This window comes from Antechinus flavipes, chromosome 4 (genome assembly GCF_016432865.1).
Source record: "Antechinus flavipes isolate AdamAnt ecotype Samford, QLD, Australia chromosome 4, AdamAnt_v2, whole genome shotgun sequence".
Lineage (NCBI taxonomy): Eukaryota > Metazoa > Chordata > Mammalia > Dasyuromorphia > Dasyuridae > Antechinus > Antechinus flavipes.
In genome coordinates this window covers 359,883,196-359,908,334 of record NC_067401.1, presented here as the reverse complement: position 1 = coordinate 359,908,334, position 25,139 = coordinate 359,883,196, and the positions used below count along the sequence as shown (strand labels likewise).

At 35.0% G+C, this 25,139-nt stretch overlaps 1 protein-coding gene across 1 annotated transcript in view; it reads right to left on the bottom strand.

The window, feature by feature from the left end:
• KIF25 (kinesin family member 25) overlaps window positions 1-25,139 on the bottom strand; it is a 109,000-nt gene extending 83,861 nt beyond the window's left edge. The window contains exons 1-3 of the mRNA XM_051998135.1: window positions 25,068-25,139; window positions 19,071-19,136; window positions 8,013-8,135 (exon numbers count right to left, since the gene is read on the bottom strand). Of these exons, the coding sequence (XP_051854095.1) occupies window positions 8,013-8,135; window positions 19,071-19,136; window positions 25,068-25,139 (261 nt within the window). The remainder of the gene's footprint in view (window positions 1-8,012; window positions 8,136-19,070; window positions 19,137-25,067) is intronic.

Below are 25,139 nucleotides of genomic sequence, written 5' to 3'. Positions count from 1 at the left end.
ATCACTTTCCAGTCTTTTAAACTTATTCCCCTTAACCTTGTCTCTTCAACCATAAAAACCTATTTCTTTTTTTTTTTTAATTTTAATTTTTCTTTTTTTGTATTATAGCTTTTTATTGACAGAACATACACATGGGTAATTTTTCAACAATGACCCTTGCAGTCACTTCTGTTCCAGCTTTTCCCTTCCTTCCCTCCACCTTCTCCCCTAGATGGCAGGCAGTCTCATACATGTTAAATATGTTAACATATATCTTAAATATAATATATGTGAACATATTTATACAGTTCTCTTGTTGCACAAGAAAAATCTGATTTAGAAAGGCAAAAATAACCCAGGAAGAAAAACAAAAATGCAAGCAGTCCACACTTATTTCCCAGTGTTCTTTCACTGGGTGTAGCTGGTTCTGTTTGTCACTGATCAATTGGAACTGAATTGAATCCTCTCATTGCCAAAGATAGCCACTTCCATCAGAAGTGTATAATGAGCTCCTGGTTCTGCTCATTTCACTTAGCATCAGTTCATGTAAGTCCCTTCTGTATTCATCTGTATTCATCCTACTGGTAATTTCAATAATATTCCATAACATTCATATACCATAATTTACTCAGCCATTCTCCAATTGATGGCATCCATTCAACTTCCAGTTTCTAGTCACTACAAAAAGGGCTGCCACAAACATTTTGGCACATACAAGTCCCTTTCTCTTCTTTAGTATCTCTTTGGATATAAGCCCAGTAGTAACACTGCTGGATCAAAAGGTATGCATAGTTTGATAACTTTTCCAGCATAGTTCCAAATTGTTCTTCAGAATGGTTGGATCTGTTCACAACTCCACCAACAATGTATCAGTGTCCCAGTTTTTCTGCATCCCCTCCAATATTTGTCCAACCCAGTTTGATCTTATCTTGGTGTATGTATGGTGTTAAGTGTGGGTCCATGCCTAGTTTCTGCTATACTAATTTCCATTTTTCCCAGTAGTTTTTGTCAAATAGTGAATTCTTATCACAAAAGTTGGGGTCTTTGGGTTTGTCAAACACTAGATTGCTATTTTGTCCTGTGAACCTAACTTATTCCACTGATCAACTAGTCTATTTCTTTTCTTTTCTTTTTTTTTTTAATTTTATTTAATAATTACTTTATATTGACAGAATCCATGCCAAGGTAATTTTTTTATAACATTATCCCTTGCACTCGTTTCTGTTCCGATTTTTCCCCTCCCTCCCTCCACCCCCTCCCCTAGATGGCAAGCAGTTTTATATATGTTAGATATGTTGCAGTATATCCTAGATACAATATATGTTTGCAGAACCGAACAGTTCTCTTGTTGCGCAGGGAGAATTGGATTCAGAAGGTAAAAATTACCCAGGAAGAAAACAAAAATGCAGATAGTTCCCATTCGTTTCCTAGTTCAACTAGTCTATTTCTTAGTCAATACCAAATGATTTTGGTGACCGTGGCTTTATAATATAGTTTTAGATCAGGTACAGCTAGGCCATCTTCGTTTGATTTTTTTTTTCATTAGTTCCCTTGAAATTCTTGACCTTTTGTTTTTCCAGATGAATTTTGTTGTTATTTTTTTCTAGGTCATTAAAATAGTTTCTTGGGAGTCTGATTGGTATAGTATTAATAAATAGATTAGTTTAGGTAGTATTGTCATCTTTATTATATTCACTCAGCCTATCCAAGAGCACTTAATCTTTTTCCAATTGTTTAGATCTTATTTTATTTGTGTGGAAAGTCTTTTGTAGTTTTGCTCATATAGTTCCTGACTTTCCTTTGGCAGATAGATTCCCAAATATTTTATACTATTGACAGTTATTTTAAATGGAATTTCTCTTTGTATCTCTTGCTGTTAGATTTTGTTAGTGATGTATAAAAATGCTGAGGATTTATGTGGATTCATTTTGTATCCTGCAATTTTGCTAAAGTTGTGGATTATTTCTAATAGCTTTTTAGTAGAATTTATGGGGTTCTCTAAGTATACCATCATATCATCAGCAAAGAGTGATAATTTGGTTCCCTCATTATCTACTCTAATTCCTTTAATCTTTTTTTCATCTCTTGTTGCTGAAGCTAGTATTTCTAATACAATATTGAATAGTAATGGTGATAGTGGGCAACCTTGTTTCACTCCTGATTTTATTGGGAATGGTTCCAGTTTATCACCATCACATATGATGCTTACTGATGGTTTTAAATAGATGCTACTGAGTATTTTAAGGAAAAGTCTATTTATTCCTATACTCTCTAGTGTTCTTAATAGGAATGGATGTTGGATTTTATCAAATGCTTTTTCTGCATCTATTTTGCATGATCATATGGTTTTTGTTAATTTGGTTATTGATATAGTCAATTATGTTAATAGTTTTTCTAATACTAAACCAGTCCTGCATTCCTAGTATTAATCCTACTTATCCTGGAGATGATTTTCTGTAATATTTTTGCTACTATTTCATTTAAGATTTTTGCATCAATGTTCATTAGGGAGATTGATCTATAATTTTCTTTCTCTGTTTTCATCCTACCTGGTTTAGGTATCAGTAATATGTTTGTGTAATAAAAGGAATTTTGTAGGACTCCTTCAATCCCTACTTTTTAAAATAGTTTATATAGCATTGGAATTAATTGTTCTCTAAATGTTTGGTAGAATTCACATGTAAATCCATCTGGTCCTGGATATTTTTTCTTAGGGAGTTGATTAATAGCTTGTTCTATTTCTTTTTCTAAAATGAGACTGTTTAACCAGTTTGCTTCTTCCTCTGTTAATCTGAGCAAGCTATATTTTTGAAAGTATTCATCCATTTCATTTAAGTTATCAAATTTGTTGGCATAAAGTTGGGCAAAGTAACTCCTAATTATGGCTCTAATTTCCTCTTCATTGGTGCAAAGTTTTCCCTTTTCATTTTTAAGACTAACAATTTGATTTTCCTCTTTCTTTTTTCTAATCAGATTTACCAAGGTTTTATCTATTTTGTTGGTTTTAAAAACCTAGTTCTATTGTACCTTCTAGACTCCACATGTTACTGTTATCAAACTTCTCTTTATGGCACACATTTTCCTCTTGTGCTCACATCTATATTCTGGTACTTATTGAAACCTGGTTCCCCTCAGTTCCCTGCTTATATTTTTTTGCACTTTCCTTAATGGCCCCTGAACAATGACCTTGAAAGAACAGTCAGCATATTCTTTATTTCCCCCTAATTTCAAGACCTTCTCTCTCTCAACCATCAGCCAGCCATCTCTCCTTTGAAATTCATTCTAGCCACATATATCATCCAATCCAGAACATGGTGGCAATTATTTATCAGATAAGGTCATCTTCCCTCATTTTTGAAGGAGTTCTATACATGGCTTAGTCTTCTTTTCCTTCCCAATTCTTGCTCTTACTCTTCATTAATACTACTATTCCCACACTTTTCTTTGAAGCCTTGCAAATACTGACCTACTTCTGGCAATGGATTTATCAACCTCATTATCAATGTGTACATTCCTGGAAAGTATACTGCTAAGGTAAGTGAACTTATCCACAGTATTCAAAACTTTTCCATTTGCTGTAACTGATGGTTTCACATATGGATGGTGTGGTGCTGGCTGATGGAGTACCTGTGGTTTGTGTGTGTGTGTGTGTGTGTGTGTGTGTATGTGTGTATGTGTGTATGTTAATTTTTAACCCAAAATTAGTACAAGCATCAGAGAATCAATCCATACCTTGTTGTATCTCAGCTTCAGAGGCTGTATTGAATACACAATCATCTACAAATAAAAAATCATACACTAATACTCCCTACACTTTAGTTTTGGCTTGTAGCCTTTTCAAGTTGAAGAATTTACCATCAGTGCAGTAGCTGACTTTGATGCCATTTTTGTTCTCCTTGAAAGCATTTGACCACATGACTATAAACTTCATACTGAAAAGCATGGGAGCAAGCACACAGCCTTGTTTTATTCCACCGGTGGATGGGAAAACTGAAGAGCATTGTCCATTGTCCAGAATCTGGACAAGAATGTCATATATTGATGTTTTACACTACAGAGCTGTTGTGCTAACCTCATTGTTGTATGTCTGAAATCTGGACAGTCTACCAGCACCATGGCAGGAAATTGAATCACTTCCATTTGAATTGTCTTAGAAAAATTCTGAAGATCACCTGGCAGAATAAGATACCAAATACTGAGGACCTTTCTTGAACTAAACTGCCAAGCATTCCAACTCTACTGGAGAGAGCACAACTCCATTGAATTGGTCACATTGTTTGAATTCCAAACACTTGCCAAAAAGACTATTTTATGGACAACTCACACAAGGCAAGGCTCACAGAAAAAGTGATATAATAATACTTTCAATGTCTTTCTCTTAAGAATTTTAGAATTGATTGTAAGACATGGGAGACATTGGCACAGGACAGATCAATATGGTGTGCCATTATCAGAGAAGGTACTATGCTCTATGAGCAAAGCAGAATTGAAGTAGCTCAAGAAACATGAGGTATGCAAAGTTAGAGACTCCATCCCAAATGTTCATAGAGATCTATTTCTGTCCAACCTGTGGCAGAACATTCTGAGCTCATATTGGTCTGATCAGCCATAGTCAGACACACTGATATGACTCTAATATAGTGATATTATTTTAGTCTTCTTTGAGAATGAAGGAAAACAACCAACAATCTAATGCTAGGAGATAACATTTGACCTTCCCTCAAATATGCTGGATTTCCAATGTTTCATACTACTGAACCTCAGCTCCAGAGAAGGATGGTTACATTCTTGATCTCTCCATCACTCACAAATGTGCTCCTTTCATAGTGAAGACTTCTCAAATTTCTTTATCATATCATACCTTCATATTGCTCTATATACCTCATTCCTCTTAAATCTACATTATTTATTGCTACCAGTTTCTCCACCCCTAAATACTCTCCTAGGCTATATTCATTGTTTTGACTTCATGTTCTTCTCTTCCCAGTCTCACCTGAGCTTAGTCAATTTAATATTATTATACCATTTTCTTATTTTTGAATCCTTGTCCCCTTTTCCTACTACTATCCATGCCTCAATAAACCCCAATGCTAGATTACTGTCACCATCCCAGAGTGACAATATTATATAAAGGAGAAAATAGTGGTTTCCTTTTCTCTAAATTGAGGGATCTGGAGATGATTACTTCTAATGTCCCTTCTGGCTTTAAATCTCTGATCTCTGATCTTCCTCTTCTACACAATGATCCTCTTCTAGTCTAAGATCTTCCTATTCAAATACTACTGAATGAAATTAGAGAAATTTACACAATCATATTGACTGAAAACAGGACAAATTTATCTTATCTGAGCTATCAAAAATTTTGTGGCAGTAAAGCAATCTTTTTATTCCTGCCTAATTGATTTATTACATTCCCAACAATAGCTATTCTAAATATTTCTTTGTCTTCTCAAATGCCCTTTTTCACAAATATTGCCTCAAATTAATTGTGATAATCTAAGCCAGTCTTTGTGAGTTTTTTCATTCTCCCCCTAACATACATTAAAAAATTACCTAAACCCTTTAACATCATCTACCATTATCTCTTTCTTTCCTTACGTCAATTCCTCAACATGTTGCCTAATTCCATCTCCTTCTTCTGGAAGAGTGCCTTCATTACCATCTCCCCCTTACCTGGTCTATTCCTTGATGAAAATAAACACATTTAGGTCCTCCTCACCCTTAAAAAAACACTCATTTTACCACATCATCTTCTTAAGGTATTTTTTAATATCGCTGTTCCACTTTGCCATCAAGCTTTTAGAAAAAATTGTCTACACTCATTACCTCTATTTTTTTTCTCCTTTCACTCACTTCTTAATCCTTTGCAATCTGGAATTCAGTTCTCTATGTATTTTAGAAATAAGTTTATCAGATACACTGGCATTGCTCAAACCTGACAAACCTCATTGCTCAAAATTGCAAATTCTCTTTCCAAAGTTCCAGTGATTTCTTAGTTACCACATCTCATGGCCTTTTCTCAATATAAATTCTTCTATACCTTTTTATATTATTTGACAGTAGTGACACTCTTTCCCTCTCCATCCCTCCTCTATATTTTTTCATATGGTTTTTATAACACCACTCTCTCTTGGTTCCTCTACTTGTCTGAGTGGTCCTTCTCAATGTCCTTTAGCTTGGTTATCATGCACAATGCACTTCCAAACTATCGGTATATCTCAAGGCTCTATCCTGAACACTCATCTCTATATGTTTCCTCTCTTAGTGCTATCACTAGCTTCCAATGACCATATATATATATATATTTACAAATCTGTATATATTTGGCTCTAATGTCTCTCCTAAGTTCCAATCCCTCCTCACAACTGTCTATAGAATGTTTCAAAGTCTTTCTTGTAGGCATCTCAGATTCATGATCTGAAAGTGAACTTATTTTTTCCTCTTCCTCTCAAACCTTCCTGTTATCTAAATTTCTTCTTTTTGTTGAAGGAACCAGTTACCCAGGTTCATAAATTTTATATCGTTCTCAATTCCTTACTCCCACATACCCAATCAGTTGACAAATCTTATCAATTTTTCATCCACAATATGTCTCACACCTGTCCCCTTCCCTCTAGTCTCAAGGTTAACTCCTCATCTGAACTTTTAATTGACCCTCCTGCCTCAAGTCTCTCCTTTTCCCACATAATTGCTATTAGGATATTTTTGAAGTACAGGTCTAATTATATTACTTTCCTGTTCAGAAAAATATAGCAGTTTCCTGTTACTTCTGTGATAAAATAAAAAATCTTCTATTGAGCACTTAAAGCTCTTGAAAACCTGATTCTAACTTTACCTTTCCTCTCAGTACACTAAAATATTCTTTGTCTAGTCAGACTGACCTAACTGTTCCTCATGTGTGACATGCCACCTGCTATTTTTATGCCTTTGCACAGACTATTGCCATGCCAAGTGAGCCTTAAAGGAAACTGGGTTATTCCAAGAGACTGAAGTGAGGAGAGAGTGAATTCCAGGGATGGAAAACAGTATTTTATTTTCCAAATATACAAAAAAAATAGTTTCCAATATTCATTTTTGTAAGATTCTATATTCCAAATTTTTCTCTCTTTCCCTTACTTCCCCTCTCCCCAAGACAGCAGTCTAGTATAAATTAACTTTTTACAATTATTTTAAACATATTTTCATATTTATCATGTTGTACAAGAAATATCAGACCAAAAGGGAAAAAAAATCATGAAAAAGAAAAGCAAGCAAACAAACAAAAGATGAAAATAGAATGCTTCTATCCACAGTCAGTCTCCTGTGGTTCTCCCTCTGGATGTGAATGCTATCTTCCATCCCAAGTCTATTGGTATTGTCTTGAATCACTGCATTGCTAAGAAGAGCTAAGTCTTATAAATGATCATCACATAATCTTGCGATTACTGAGTACAATGTGTTCCTGGTTCTACTCACTCACTCAGCATCAATTCATGTAAGTCTTTCCAGGCTTTTCTGAAATGAGCCAGTTCATAATTTCTTATAAAACAATAATATTCCATAACATTCATATACCATAACTTATTCCCCCATTCCCCAATTGATGGGCATCCATTCAATTTCTTACCACTACAAAAAGAGCTGTTACAAACATTTTTGCACATGTGGTTTTATGATTTTCTTGGGATACAGACCCAGCAATACTGCCAGATTAAAGGATATGCACAGTTTTATAGCCTTTTGGGCTTAGTTCCAAACTCAAGCAACAAATCCTATAAGATCTTTCTTGATCCCCTCCAGTCCTTCCTCCACAAACTACCTCATATTTGTTTGTCCATACTTAAATTTGTAAGTGTTGTCTCTGCAAATATGATTTATGTATGTATATTTGTATATGTATAGCGATACATTTGTAGGTCCATGCATATATATGTGTATACATATATGTGTATGTGTGTGTATACAAATACACACATACATTGTTGACATAGATTATTTACATATAAAATCTATTATGTAAACAGCACTTTTGCCTTGTGATTAAGCTTTCTTACCTGTACTGTCTGGTAGATCTGGGTTAGGTTTGAGTATGTATTTCTTCTCAAGTGTTGTTCTTCATTATAAAGAGAGCAGAGTTGCATAGTCTTACTATTGCTTCTCTCAATGATTCCATGGCACTTTTAAGAGAAAAAAAAAACGCCTTTTTTAAAACATTTTTAAAAATTATGACTTTAGGAAGAACAGTTCACCACCATACTTGGAGGTAATGGTGGGGAATAGTCTATCAAAAAAAAAATCTTGAAGATATATATGGAGCAAAGAGGAAGAAAAATCATTATTAAATTTATTTCTTAAAATCTATTTCATTTGCTAAAGGAAATGCATGTTAAAACAAACAGTTTATGGCAATGACATGTTACATGGACTTTTGGTAGGAAGCTTTAGCAGAATAACTGAAGTCCCTTTTCACTATTGAATTATGCTTCTATGATAAACTTGTCATGTGTTTCCCAGATTCCTCATCTATTTTTTTCTTTCTTTCTAACTCTCTACTATGCACTGGAGACAATACTATTGCTTTTGCCTTTGTTAATCTTTGTTGTTCTTCATCAAGATTTTCTCTATGATTTCTTCATTATTACGTAGGACTACACTTTTTATGTTACCCTGACCCTTCCTTACACCTTTTACAAATCATATTTCTTTTGAGTGATATACTCTTTCAGAGCCATCTTTCAGAGGAGGTGCAGTGAATAGGTGACAGACCTACAGACAGAAGACTTAAATTCAAATATGACCTCAGAAATCTATACACTATATAATCTTCAACAAGTTATATAATATGTCTGCCTTAATTTCAACTGTAAAATGGGGATTATATTTAGAGATGGATTAGTTTCCCATCCCAGGATTATTGTGAGAATCAAGTGAGATAATTTTTGTACAGCATTTACCACAATTCTTGGTAAATATAAGGCACATAATTGTTCTTCCCATATTTTACCAATGAGCTCTATGGGCAAGTATTAATATTTGTAGTAGCTGCTTATTCACTTTATTTTCCATTGTAGATGACTAAGGTGTTTGTTTTTTCTGAGACAATTGGGGTAACGTGACTTGCCCAGAGTCACACAGGAAGGCTATGTTAAGTGTCTGAGGCCAGATTTGAAGTCCTTCTGACTTCAGGGCTGGTTCTCTAACCATTCTGCCACCTAGCTGCCCCAGACTAAGGTCTTTTTAAAAAGCCCACAGATTTCATTGAAAGGGCCTTGTATAGTTCCAAACCTCAAGTTAACCAGATATTAGCTCATTAAAACATTTTTTTAAACTTAACAATGTCACTACAAACTAAACTAATTTACTGATTACTTATATTTAAATTGACTTCAACACCTAAAGTAATACAACATGATTTTAGTTACCTTCTCTGAGTTCCCAACTAAATTCTTTATCCGTTCATTTTCATTTACTTATTTTCAAAGGCTTATAATTATTGCATATATTCTAGACTTCTAGATCTGCTTCTTTTATTTTGCTTTATTTGAAATGATCATTTTTGTAATCTTCATATTGTTCACTTTTATTCCATTCTGCTATTCTACTTATTTAGCCAAGCATTTAGATTGTTTCCAGCTTTTTTTTTTTTTTTTTTTTTTACAATTATATATAATGTTGCTATGGAAATTTTTGAGTAGATAAACTTTTTCTTTTTATTTAGGAAAACATTTTCAAAGTATATTTTCATTAAGGGATTATTGGGCTATGAACAATATTGCTTATAAACTTTTGTTTCTTATTGCTAGATTACTTATTGTGGGGTCCAAAAATATCCAATCTATAAGAAAAACCACTGAGGCAGAGCTCCAAACAATTAATCATTTTCCTCATGGTCTGAGATGTCCACTGGTCCCTAGTGCTTTTTATAGGGCTTGTTACTTATACACTCTAAAAGAGGCAAAATAAAATACAAAGTTTCATTGGTTGACAGACCTTGCTTTTATCTTCCAGGAGGGCCAGAAATAATGCACCAGCAAGGTGGTTATAGGACAAAGAAAGTAAAGGTTATCTCATCTTACTAAGTGGTCTTCAGATAGTTTCTCTTTATGTTGGCAAAAGGATACTCCGGAGGTACAAAAATAAGTAGGGGATTTTCCATATAACATCAAAACATCTCACCCATGCTGCATATGGTCACCAGCATTCTTATGATTAAGCAAGTGAACTTTATAATGAGTAAAAAAAAAAAGTGGTGAACAGTGAATTTTATAGGTTCAAAGATGGAGGCCTAATGTGAGAAATAAGATCTCTAAGGAAGTAACTTTTCTTGAATAATTCTAAATTGATATTCAAATTGTTGGATCCTTCCAAGTTGCACCAATAGTACACTAGTGTGTCTATACTTACATTTTCATCTGCTGCAATAATGACAACAAGCATCTTTTTTTTATAGCTCTATAAATTTTTTTGAAGTTTATCTTTTAAAAATAAAATTTATTGACATCTTTTGTCTTTACAACAATTACATTATCTGTAATAATTGGATCAATTCAACAATTATACCAATGGTATATTCTATATCACAAAACCTCTAATACTAAATATTCCTATCTATTGTCAACTTTATCAATTTGTTTGGTATGAGGTGAAAACAGAGAGTTATTTTGATTTTCATTACTTTTCTTGTTAGTGATTTGGAGCAATTTTATATAGTTGTTAATAATCCATATTTTCTCTATTATAAATTATTTTCTGAAGATTTTTTGCAGCAGATAATTATCAGCAAAGTGACAAATTTCAGAGTTCAAAATACCACCATGGTCATCTAGTCATAGCTGAAAAAGAATTTCTACTACAACAATTATAAATGGATAGCTAGCCTCTGTCTGAAGTCTTTCAATGAGGAAGAACCTGTTACCTTCTCCAGGCAGCCCATCCCAAATTTGCACAGCTCTAATTCTTAGAAAGCTTTCCTTCCTTCCCCCTCCCCCAAGCCTTGTTCTGTTTTGTTTTTTCTTGGAGGCAATTGGAGTTAAGTGAGGTGCCCAGCAAATTCTGAGTCAGAATTTGTTCTCAGGTCCTCCTGACTCTAGGGCCAGTCCTCTATCCATCTAGCTGCCCCCAAACTTCTTTTTAAGCATCAAGATTAAACTTTCTTCTTTGCAACTTTCACTCATTGTTTCTAGTTCTTTCTTTCTTTTTGGATGAAGCAAAATAACTGTCATATATTTTCCAAATGACAGCTCTCTGAATACTTGAAGATGGCTATAGTGCTTACCTGGAGAATTCTCTTTTCCAAACTAAATATCTCCAGCTCTAATCTCCATATATCAAGTCCATTCACCATTATGATTTCTCTCCTTTGCATTCAAAGGAATGATTTATCTTCAATTTAACCCTATCTTTCCTAAACTCTGGCATCCTGAACTGAACAAATACTGCAAACATGGTATGACTTGGACAAAGTTTAGCAGGAACATCACAAAATGTATAAAACTTTGCCTTTATCAGTGTAATCCCAAAATTTCATTAGCATTTTGAGAGGATGCTGGCATATCATAGTTTGTCCATATCAAGGTTACAGTTCAATAAACTCCCAGATCTTTTCCCAGAAAAAGGTTTGCTTCCAAACTGTAATCAGTCATTCTAGTATGGAATGAAAGGTACAAAGCATAAAGCTTGCCACTTGATTGACTATTAAATATTATTGTTATTTTTTTTTAACTTCGTGGATGCTTTGAATTCAGTGGATCTTTAAGGTTTTGTCAAACAAAATGTCAACCTCACATGATTTTAGAGGAACCCAAAGGTGATGGCCTCAAGATGCAACATAAGCCATAAATCTTAAGATACAACAGTGTAGAAATTTTTTTTCCTTGATTCCCTCCCTTCCCTTCCCTCTCATTCTCTCTTCTCCCTTCCTCTCTTTGTCTCTGTCTAGTCTCCTTTCCTCCCAACCTCCCTCCCTCCCCTCCTCCTTCCCTTCCTCCTTCTCTCATCTTTTCCTTGCCTCCCTTTAAAAGTGTTTTCAAAAGGTTTAAGGTATTTTCTTTCTTTTTAAAAAAAAATTCAAATGGGAGCATGATGGAGAGATGGTAAAAGGAGAGATAATGGTAGAGCAGTCCCCCAAAAGGAAAATAATTGAAGCATTTTTTTTAAATGGACAGAAGACAACAGATGGAAGACCAGGATTAAAATACAACTAGATCAGCCTTGGAAGTTACATATTGAATTTATTAAATATTTTTTTAAAAAAGCAAATGGTATCTTTGGATAATAGATATTTATGTTTTCACAAAAAAATCCTTTTTTTGTTGTTGTTTTACTTGATATCTGTCTTTAATGCAATTTTATTTGGTGTTAAGTTTAGAATTTTTTTTTAAATGTCCCACACATGTGATAAGCTCATACATGATTCCATGATACATGATACATACTTTTTTCAACAGCTGAATTTTAAGATTAAGGGAAATGTTGAACCAAATGTTCACTCTGCTCACTAAAAGTAGTGACTAGTGTCATTAACAGAAAATTTCTAAGGATATTCCGATAGTCAAGTTATGTTATACATGAGTTTCTAAGAAAGGGGAGGAAACCCTCCCTATTAGAAAAGGTTAGAGAAGAAAAGGAAATGAAGACATAATTTCCAATGGCCTACAGTTGGAATTTCCTAGAGAAAAATGCATCTATAAAAGGAAATATGCTTACCATTTTAATCACTCCAATAAAGGTGGCCAGAAAAAGAAAATAGCTGCAGAAAGCCTTTTCCAGAATTCTGCAGGACAGCTGGACCTCCATGTACTGTTTTTTTTTTTTTTTTTGTTGTTGTTGTTGTTTTTTTTTCAGAGAGAGTTATGGCAACATTTGCCATACTTGAAAGAAAAAAAATATTTTCCATTCTTGATAGCAGTACCATGTAAATGGCAGTCTCTTAATGAATAGCAGCCTGAATTTTGTTTATTCTGGCTCAACAATCCACTGATATGTTTCTTATCCTTTCCTGTGTTCCCAAACAAAATTTCATTTGCTATTAAATTTATTTCACACATTATTTATATACAATACACGATGAATTGATATGATTTGCAAGTTTAATTAAGATGGGAAGCCCACTAGACAAGAAGTCTTATCCCAGATCTTTATTTCTATGACCACAAGTAAATTGTCTGACTTGTTTCCTGATTCCCCGTCTGTCAAAAAGGATTAGGGATGATGCTTATCTCAAACAGATGTCATGAGAAGTGAAATAATACATGAAGTCCTTAGAAGGAATAGGTTTCAGAATTCAAGGCATCCCTTTCATTGTGTCAGAACAACAGCAAATAGGCAGGGCAATAATGACACTTCCAGTGACAAGAATGAAAATAAACCAGAAAGTAATTTTATCTAATTCAATTCATTTACTTTGAAGGTCATCCTAAAGCCATAGATTTAATTTCAGTTGACACCTTGAAGGTAGCAAAAGTAATCTGATATTTGAGAAATGAATGCTATCAAAAAGAGCAGAGAAGAAAGTAGAGGGAGGATTCTGATACCTTTCCTGACATTACAAAATGTTCTTTCAATGCTCATTTCAAAGACTAAGTAACAGATTAGATATTGGTAGAGGGCAATTTATATTTCTTTGAATCACTTGGTAAAAGATAAGGAAGTTCTGTAGCTTCACTATCATCGTCTGTCACCTTTTTCCTCCTTAAAAATAGAGGATTGAATATATTCTCCCCTAGTGGAGAATTCTTTACTTTCTTTAAAATCATCATAAGTATTTTTTTCTCTGCACTTTACCTATAGTCCCTTGCATATGAAAGCAATTAATATATTCTTGCTGAATTCTAATCCCCAATAAACACAGTAAATTTTATTTATTTAACTACCACACTGATCTACCCTTTTCAATAAAAAGGTTGTAGTTATATTAAGCTATGGAGTATAGAAGTCACTGTTGTTATTTGTTCTTTATTTGCTTGTCATTGGTAAGAATACCAATTGCATATGGAGTGATGTTTAACTTGTGTGTGAATTAGACTTAAGAGTTGCATAAAGTTGTCAGCTTCATTCTCTCTTCCGGTGGCAAGTCAAAAGTCAAAAAATCTGTCAATGGCCCAGGATGTAGTGAATGACCTTGGCATCCTCCATTTCTGATCAAGCCCTAAAGCACTCTACATCACCTGCATCTTCTGTTTTCATGGCCATTGGAATGATTTGTTGTCATTTGCTCATTCTGCTAGGTGAAGTCTTGAGGCAGACATTCCCTTAGTTCATCTATGAGTTTGAGATCTCAACTTCATTTAGCCCATCTGCTAAGAAAGTTTTACTAGGTTGTGACTGCTGTACATGCTATAACTTCTTGGAGTGATAGATGAGACTTTGGTTTCAGGTGGACACCAAAAAAGGGCTCAGTGAATCCTACACTAGGAGTGCTATTCCTCCTTGAATACCCCCAGACAACTCCATGTAGTCACTGCAAATATACTAAAAGTAAAGGAGAAATTAAAAAGGGCCACTAAGATGATTGACTCTGATGAACAAGACTCTTTTCTTTTTTTCTTTTTATTTTTTTATACATATTTTAAATTATAGCTTTTTATTGACAGTACATATATATGCATGGGTAATTTTTACAACATTGTCCCTTGCCCTCACTTCTGTTCCAACTTTCCCCTTCCCTCTCTCCACCCCTCCCCTAGATGGCAGGCAGTCTCATACATGTTAAACATCTTAGATACAATATATGTGTGCAGATCCATACAGTTCTCTTGTTGTACAAGAAAAATTGGATTTAGAAGGTAAAAATAACCTGAGAAGAAAAAATGCAAGTAATCTACATTCATTTCCCAGTGTTCTTTCTCTGGGTGTAGCTGATTCTGTTTATTATTGCTCAGGAACAAGACTCTTTTCTACAGTGAGGTGATTCAGGGCACTTCCAATAGATTTGTGATGGAGAGAGCCATCTGCATCCAGAAAGAAGATTATGGGGATTGAATGTGAATCACAACATAGTATTTTCACCTTTTTTGTTGTTTGTTTGCTTTTTTTTTTCTTTCTCATCCTCCCCCCCCCCTTTTTTTGATCTGATTTTTCTTCTGCAGCATGATAATGTAGAAATATTTATAGAAGAATTGCAAATATTAACTTAGATTATTTGCTGTCTAGGAGAGAGAGTGGGGGAAGGGAGGAAGAAAGATTTGAAACACCAGGTTTTGCAAGGGTGAATGTTGAAAACTATCTTTGCATGTATTTTTAAAATAAAAATAAAAACTATTGCAAAAATAATAAAATAAAATCCTACCTTCAAAAAAACAAAAAGGGCCACTAATTAATTTCATTAGTGTTCATATATGATTAGAAGGAGTATTGAAAAAAGCAAGTTAAATGAAGAAAAATTATAAAAGGACATTCAGAATTTGTTGAGATTTGATTTTTCAATTACAAGGGTTAGCAACTATTATATTCTAGGTATTTCATTGCATAGAATTATAATTGTAGAATCACAGGATTTTAGTGTGGTAAGGACCTTAAAGAATGTCTAGTTGAACTTGTTTATTTCATAGATAAAGAAATAGAAAGAAGATATGTCCCTCAAAGAATTTACAGTTTCCCTAGGGAAACAGATTATAGGATTAGAAGAATTAGTGCTAGAAGGGGTCTTAGAACTAATTCAATACAACACCTTCATGTTACAGATAAGGAAATTGAGGTAGGTAATAACACTGGTAGGTATCACTGGGCTTGAAATCAGATTGACCTAAATTCAAATCCTACCTCATATACTTATTAGGTGTGTGGCTCTGGAAAACTTATTTAACCTCTCTCAACCTCAATGTTATTTATTAAGCAGAAATAATAAATAGCACATATCTACCAAGATGGATGTGAGCATCAGGTGCAATAAACTATGTAAAGCAATTTGCAAAACTTAAAACTTTGCATAAATGAGATAATGATGACAGTGATGTGACTTGGTTAAAGTCTCTTGGGCATTAAATAGGGTTTCAAAGGGCAAGAAGAAATTTAAATGGGCAGAAATCACAAAGAGATAAATTTAGGCTTTCCATTAAGAAAAGCTTCCTGTCTAAAAGTGAAATGGACTATTTCCAGAGGTGATAGGTCCCCACATATTGGAGGTCTTCAAGTAGAAGCTGCACAACCACTTGTTGGTGTTTCCTTTTATGTAGGTATTAAACTAGATGGCTCCAATTCTGAAATTCTGAGATTCTGCAGTGTTTACGTCTCGGTAGGTGATTGTAATGCTGGTTAGACAGTTTAAAATATCATGTCCATTTCTTTTTTTCTTTTTTTTTTTTTAGGGTTATTTGTTGATTTTTTCTTCTTTTATTTTTTAAATAACTTTTTATTGATAGAACCCATGCCAGGGTAATTTTTTACAGCATTATCCCTTGCACTCACTTCTGTTCTGATTTTTCCTCTCCCTCTCTCCACCTCCTCCCCCAGATGGCAAGCAATCCTTTACATGTTGAATAGGTTACAGTATATCCTAGATACAATATATGTGTGCAGAACCGAACAGTTTTCTTGTTGCACAGGGAGAATTGGATTCAGAAGGTAAAAATAACCCGGGAAGAAAAACAAACATGCAAGCAGTTTATATTCATTTCCCAGTGTTCTTTCTTTGGGTGTAGCTGCTTCTGGCCATCCTTAATTAATTGAAACTGAATTAGCTCTCTTTATCGAAGAGATCCACTTCCATCAGAATACATCCTCATACAGTATCGTTGTTGAGGTATATAATGATCTCCTGATTCTGCTCATTTCACTTAGCACCAGTTCATGTAAGTCTCGCCAGTCCTCTCTGTATTCATATCATCTCCATTTCTGGAATTGACATCTTCATGAGAACATTTTTAAGACTGAGAGTGTCTAAGAGAAATAACTAGAATGATGGAAGATCTTTAGATCATGCCCTTTTTAAGGGAAAGTTAAAGGAAGTGGAGATATTTGACTAGGAGATGACTTAGGAAGGACATAAAAGCTATCTTCAAGTGTTATACTCTGGAAACCCTTTTAGACAAGTGCTAGTTGATTCCAGAGAGCAGAACTTGGAGAATTTGGGGAAATGCCCAACAAGGTAGCTTTGAGCTTGATGTGAGGAAGAGCTCAAGAGGCAAAGCCATCACAAAGTAGAGCCGAATGGGGTAATGTGTTCTGATTCATTTGAGATTAAACAGCTGTCAGGTATCCTGTAAAGAGAATTTTTGTTTAAGTATGAGTGGAACCAGGTATCATCTAAGATCAATCACTTTGTCAATCAATAATTGTCAAGAGATTACTATGTTCCAGGCACTGTGCTAAATATTAGGGATATCTCAAGGAATGCACAATCTAATGAGGGAGACAACATGCAAACAACAATGTGCAAACAAGATGTAGACAGGATACATGAGAAATAATTGAGAGAAGAGGAGGAGGAGCAGGAGAAGGAGGAGGAGGAGGAAAAGGCTACCTATATAACATGAGAATTTAGCTGAAATTTGAAGAAAGCTCAAGATGCCAAGATGTGGAGATAAGAAGGCTGAAGAGATGGGGAGGTTGGGGTTAGATTTTAACTTTAGGAAGATCACTTTGGTAGCTAGAGGAGGGAGTGACTAGGGTCAGGCAGATCCACCAGCAGACTATTGCAATGGACCAGGACTGAGATAATAGGGGACTGCACCAGAGTGGCGGCAATATTAAATGAGAGAAAGGGACATATTTGAAAGATATTGAAAAAGTAAAATCAACAGGCCTTGGCAATTGTTTGGAGATGACATTTGATATATAATGAGGAGTTGAGGATGACAAGTAGGTTTCAAGAGTGGAGGTCTGAGGATTCATTCTATTTTCTGTAGCAGGTATGGAGGCAATGATAGAGAGCAGGTAATGGTAGGAGGAATGTTGATAGAAATGAGTTTGGAATTTCAGACACAATTTGGGTTTGTTCCAGTCTAACCACAAACTACATGTCATGAGTGTCATGAATCTTCTGAGGATGTAATAGAGAATAAAGATTGAATCTGGAGTAAGTGAACATTTTTGAGCTAACAATGGAAGTCTGTAAGACTGAAATAAATTTGTTCTTCTGATGTTTGGAGTCATTTCTTTGTTTATGCTCTCCCTTCCAGGCTTTGAGAACAGTACCTGTAAGTAAAGTTAGGAAATTAATTTTGTTTTTGTTTTGTGTACAGTGATGATATGGAATGGTCCTGGAAGCTTTCAGGAAGATGAAATATTTAGTAATCTTTGTACTAATGTGCTATACAAATGATCTCAGGTTATTATTATTCAGAACCACAAATCAAAGAATGATTCCTCTTCTTACAAAAATAAAGACAGGAATGGAACTTTCAAGAATCAAACTAAAAGTTGGCATTTTAACCAGTTCACTGAATGAAAGATAAGGATTGAGGATCATCTCAAATTTCAATCTATCAGGTTGAAAACTGTTTTAACAACAAATTGATAACAATCTAAATATAAATAAGATACATTATTAAAATATTAAAAGCATTTGATTAAGAACAGTCCAACATATGCCAAAATATCTATAGCAATGTTCTCTGAGATTGCAAAAGACAAGAGACAAAGTAGATAACAGTCTTTTGAAGAATGACTACAAAGGTGGTGGTACATGTTTGTGATAGAGTATCATTGCACCATATGAAACAATGAACATGAAGAATATGGGGAGACATGAGAAAACTTATATAACATATATATACAATATATCTAATTACAGCAATGCCAATGGAGGGAATGGTAACAAAAATCTAAAGGATTGTGGACAATCTTAATGATCAAGTTTGACCCCCAAAGAAGAGATGTGAAAAAGTATTTTCTTTCTCTGCAGAGGTAATAACTATGGGCATAGTATATTGAATATACTGTTGGACTTGACTGATATATTGGCTAGATTTGCAGAATTGGATTCCTCCTCTTTTTTATTCTTCTCAGGAGTATTGGTTCTCTAAGTGTGAAAGGATATAGGGACAGACTGAGAAATAAAGATGATATAAAAACCAAAGTTAAAAAAAATACAAAAGTACTGCATTAAATACATGTATACATACATGTCTATGTATGTGTATATATGTATGTGTGTATATCTAAAATATGATTACCTCAGCCAGTTTCAGATGAAGAACAGCATTTTCAGTTTCCAGTTCAACTATTCTTTCTTCTTTGGCCTAAAACCAAGGACCCAGAAAGGAACCATCACCAAGAGATCATTTACTTTGGTTATTTTAAAGGAACAGCAATTTCATTCAATGACACTCATTTTTGCTGTTGTACAGAACACAGAACATATGGAAGGGTTCAGATAAACTCCTTTAGATCACATTATATATAGCTCAGTCTCACCTGCCAGATCTGAATCTCCGGTCTATTTGGAATATTTTAGATAAGGGTTGACAACAAAGGTTTCTAGGCTGGTTTGCTTCTGGCTGGGTTTGTTCCTCTAGCACATATATTCTGCCTTTCCCTATATTCCATGGTCTCTGGTTCTGGCTCTACCCTACTTAATGTGACCATCTCCTACAAAGCAAGTCTATTCAACTGCTGCTTTTTCTGTTAACTATGATGACTCTCAGTCCTGCTACTGTTTTAATAATAGATAAGGAGCATAATCTCAAGGCTTTGCCTAGGAAAGGAGAACTGAAGCTAACAGTCAGGGGATTGATGCTGGTGGAAGATGCAGTAGTGAGAAAGGACCTGATTGGAAGCCCAAATGCCAAGCCCTAATCTACAGAAAAAAAAAAATATATATATATATATATATGTATATATATATATATGTATGTATGTAACTAGAAGTAGGGAAGGAACATAGAGAACAGTTTATTTCAATCATAAATAATCTCAATATAAGATATTCTAATATATTTTTAAAATACTATGTAATGCCCATGACACAAATGATATTGTGAGTTTTATCCTTTGTATTTGTATCTCTAGCACCTCACACGTTGGTGGCGCACAGAAAGGGCTTAATAAGTACTTGTAGATTGGTTAACTTTTTTTTTTTAACATCAGGGAAGCATTGCTCTTACATTCACATTTTTTTCCTGGCATGAATCCAGATATGATGCATTTCACATTGACTACTTACCTCATAACTCATGAATGAAATGATGTTTCAAGGTTTTGTTCTCATTAAAAAAAAATCTGAAAGGTGGTGGGGGTGGGGTAGGTGATGGGTTAGAGAGACTGGATAGAACATAAAGATAAACTAGAGAAGTAGACAGGATAGTCTGCTTATAAAAATAAAGTTTATAATAAAAATACAAAAGAAAGTGTAGGTGAAAAAAGAAATGATTATTCTTAGATTGTTTTGTAATTGTGAGTTTGTAATTCTGATTTAACTAAGACAGCATTTAAAATCAAAATTTTTATATATTTTTTCTCTTTAAAAATGTTTCATTAATATTTCTTTTTCTTTTTTTCCTCTTTTTGGGAGGGGACTATTATTTTCCTTTTATAACAGTAGGACTAAATGTTATCAAGGAAGGAACAGGGAATACAAGATGAAGAGAATGGGCTATGAATAAATGAAATCAATACTGAACTATGCTATATACTACAGGAACAATTTTTGTTTGTTTTTTTCTTCTTTAACTCTTCCCTTCTCCTTCTCCTCCTTCTCTTCTTCCTCCTCCTCTTTTTCTCTCCCTGTCCTTGTCCCTCTTCCTTTTCTTCTCTCTCTCTCTCTCTCTCTCTCTCTCTCTCTCTCTCTCTCTCTCTGCCTTCTAGTGCAAAGATCATTATCCTTTGGCAGAGAGAAAATAGAAACACAATTTTAAAAAAAGATGAGTCCTTTCTTTCTACATCTATTATCATTATCTTTTCTGTCCCAGAAACAATGCTCTTTATTGATCTTCCTATTTTGTTCACATTGGAACAAATAATCCCTTTTTGTTATCTTTAGGTTTCCTCACCAACCTCAGAATATTCCGGGCTCTTGCAAATTTTGTGTCACAACCAGCCTTCACCCTCTTGGATGCGATGGAGAGACCCTGCAAATTCCTCTTCCCTCTGCAATCTGGATGCTACTTCCTTGCCACAGACTTCTGGCCAGAAGGGCTGAAAATAGGTGCTTCCATCAGCCATGATTCCTAGTGTCTGGTCCCTAGTGGCCCAATATGATGCTGACATCAGTTCTGTCTTTATTTCCTTCTTCCACAGTTACCAATCTGAAGTTGTCATTATCCCCTGATGCAGTCCTGAAAAATTCTAATCAATTATCAGATGAAGATCATTCTGGCTTCTGGCCTCCCAGAGGTATTCTTCAGGATAGGTGTTTCTCTATATTCTTCCAATGAGGACTAGCTTTATCCTTTGCTGTGCCTTGGATAGACCAGGGCTAAGGTTTCACTGACTGTAAGCAGTTTATAGAGATCATGGTTCAGGATCACACACTGTGGTCTACACAGAGTATCCATAGGCTTATGGATATCAATTTATGGATCCCTGGATCAAATGGTGTTTCCCTTTGGTTTTATTGATTATTGCTTGATCTGATGCCCTTTTTAATTTCTGAGGGAGTGTTTGTTAGGAGATCTGGATTTCACTAGACCTTCTAAGTTGTCATCCTAACTGAAGTATTTTAGCCTTCCAGAATCCCATCATCCTTTCATATTCAACTTTAGCCACTTCCAAATTCCATCTTCTGAATGTGTCTTTTTATTATTATTTTTTAATTATAGCTTTTTATTTACAAGATATATGCATGAGTAATTTTTCAACATTGACAGTTGCAAAACCTTTTGTTCCAACTTTTCCCCGCCTTCCCCCCACCCCTTCCCCCAGATAGCAGGTTGACATGTTAAATATGTTGAAGTATAAGTTAAATACAATATAAGTATACATGTCCAAACAGTTATTTTGCTGTACAAAAAGAATCGGACTTTGAAAGAGTGTACTATTAGTCTGTGAAGGAAATCAAAAATTCAGTGGACAAAAGTAGAGGGATTGTAGTGGTTCATAGTCATCTCCCAGAGTTCTTTCCCTGGGTGTAGCTAGTTCACTTCATTACTGCTCTATTGGAACTGATTTGATTCATCTCATTGTTGAAGAGGGCCATGTCCATCAGAATTGATTGTCATATAGTATTATTGTTGAAGTATATAATGATCTCCTGGTCCTGCTCATTTTACTCAGCATCAGTTCATGTAAGTCTCTTCAGACCTTTCTGAAATCATCCTGTAGGATCATTACAGAACAATAATATTCCATAATATTCATATACCACAATTTATTCAGCCATTCTCCAATTGATGGGCATCCACTCAGTTTCCAGTTTCTGACCACTACAAAGAGGGCTGCCACAAACACTGAATGTGTCTTTTAAAAATCTAGGTCAATTTTTTAGTATGATTTTTTATTTACAAGTTATATGCATGGGTAATTTTACAGCATTGACAATTGCCAAACCTTTTGTTCCAATTTTTCCCCTCCTTCCCCCCAACTCCTCCCCTAGATGGCAGGTTGACCAATACATGTTAAATATGTTAAAGTATAAATTAAATACAATATAAGTATACATGTCCAAATAGTTATTTTGCTGTACAAAAAGAATCGGACTTTGAAATAGTGTACTATTAGCCTGTGAAGGAAATCAAAAATACAGGTGGACAAAAATAGAGGGATTGGGAATTTAATGTAATGGTTCTTAGTCATCTCCCAGAGTTCTTTCGCTGGGTGTAGCTGGTTCAATTCATTCCCGCTCTTATGGAACTGTTTTGGTTCATCTCATTGCTGGAGATGGCCAGGTCCATCAAAATTGATCCTCATATAGTATTGTTGTTGAAGTATATAATGATCTCCTGGTCCTGCTCATTTCACTCAGCATCAGTTCGTGTCAGTCTCTCCAGGCCTTTCTGAAATCATCCTGTTGGTCATTTCTTACCAAACAATAATATTCCATAACATTTATGTACCACAATTTATTCAGCCATTCTCCAATTGATGGGCATCCGCTCAGTTTCCAGTTTCTGGCCACTACAAAGAGGGCTGCCACAAACACTGAATTTGTCTTTTAAAAATCTAGGTCAATGTTAATCTACATAGTTCTGTCACAACAAACCTCATTCTTTTTCTAGTAGATTTTTTCCATAATTAATTTATATGATTTTGTGCTCAGTAGGACACAGAGTGAATTTGGTTAATATTGGATGAACAATGTTGAAAGAATTAGGAACTCTGATCAGTATAATGACTAAACACAATTTTGGAGGACAAATGATGAAATGTCCTATCTCCTTCCTGATAGAGAGATAAAGAAATGGCAGCAAAATGAGACAAATATATATTTTGGCTTGACTTTTGCTTTGTATCTTTTTCTTTCATTTTCAGTGGGGTGGGGAAAGAGAGAAAGGGAGAGAGTTTTTGAGCAAGGGAGTCACCTAATAAGTGCTTAATTTTAAGAAAACGAATAAAATAGCGGTGTATAGAATGTACTGGGAAAGAGGCAGGAACAAGTACAAGGGCGTAAAATGGTGTTAGCAATAGGAATAGAAAGGAAGGGCGTGATTTAAAAATTACTTTAAGAGTAGAAATACCAAAACTTGGTAACTAAACATAGCTGGGTAGTTTCTAAGGTGTGGACAAAAAAATGAAAGATGCTGATGCTGCAGGAAAGCATTTGGTTCAGTGAATATTCTCACATGGGATTCTCTTTTAGTCAAAACTTTATTTCACCAAAGCAGGTGGGCCAAGTAGCATGGGTTACTAATTGGCAACTGGGGGTGGGATGGGAGAATACTTATATATCATAAATCTGGCTCTAAGCCAGAGTGAGGAATACTAAAATTGCTATAGAAATGTAGAAGTTGTTAGATTGAATATCTTTTTAGATAGTTGCCTAGCCACAGGACCTATTGCACCTAGTTCAAGGAACAAGTTATTTGGGAAACATTTCTTCTGTGGCCTTAGCAAATCCAAATATGCTTAAATAAATGATTTTACAAAATTTTGGTTTTTTCAAAGTTAGTAATTTTCAAAGGCTAACCAAGGACCCAGAATTAGGGTCCGACATGTCCCCTATACTCTCATCACTCCATTATGCCTCATTCGTGGTGTCTCTCCTCTCATCACCCCATTATAACTCATGGTGTCTTTCCTAACTTTGTCCTTCTTATATAACCAACTCTTTTGGGATGCTAAATTCCTTTTCGGATTTACCCTGACCTTTAAGGGCATATTCCAACCTTATGGGGCGTTCTTCCACTAGGGAACTTGTCTTTTCTGTTATTAATTGTTATATACTTTCCCAACTCTATTTCAGATTTACCACTCCTGATGTTTATTATATCTCTTCATTTTGTCTATAACTTCTAAATAAACCTTTATTTTGCCAAAGAGAATGGCCATTGTGAATTCTTCTCATGATAAAACCCCAACATTTGGTGCTCATCATTTAGTGCTAAACCCCAAACACATGATTTGCAACTAGAAATTGCTCTCTCAAATCACAATTCAAAGTCTCTTATTTTCTCTACTCACACTCTGAGAAGGCTGTTTACCTTGATTTCGTCTGAGGAGAGAAGGTAGAAATGAAAATAGCTAACATTTATATATCAACTTAGGGTTTGCAAAGTGACATATACATATATGTACATATCTACATGTGGACAAATAGAGATATAATCAATCCCAAATGAAGAAGACTACCAAAAATTAGGGAATGAGCTCTGGGATACTTTCCAGGTGTAGGTCTATGATTCTGTGACCCTTAGTCCCAGCTGCACCAGCATAATGAACCAAAACCAAAACAAACAAACAAAAGCCCCCAGACATACACTAAAATACAACAGGCTCCAAATCCAGACCCAGCGGTTCCGGAAGGCAAATCCTCGTTGAAGAGAAGTTCTGCTCCCGACATTGTCCCTTATCCTCTCTCTAAGACTGGGTAAGTTATTCTAGTGATTTCTGTGAGCCCATTTCCTTTTCTTTTCAGCGAAGGAAATGAATTCGGGAGGACCCCTGACATCTCTGGCCATGAAGAACTTCGGTCTGGAGGCTCTAGGGGAAGTTGCACTTCTGGACAGGGTAAAACATCGGCCTGGCAAGAGGTAAAAGTCCACGAATGTGACCCCTGAGAAGTCTTGGGACTCACTCACCCGAAGTTGACTTTTCAGCTGCTGAATCCGCTGGTTGGTGATGAAGCTCCAGTTTAAGCCCTTGGTCGGCAT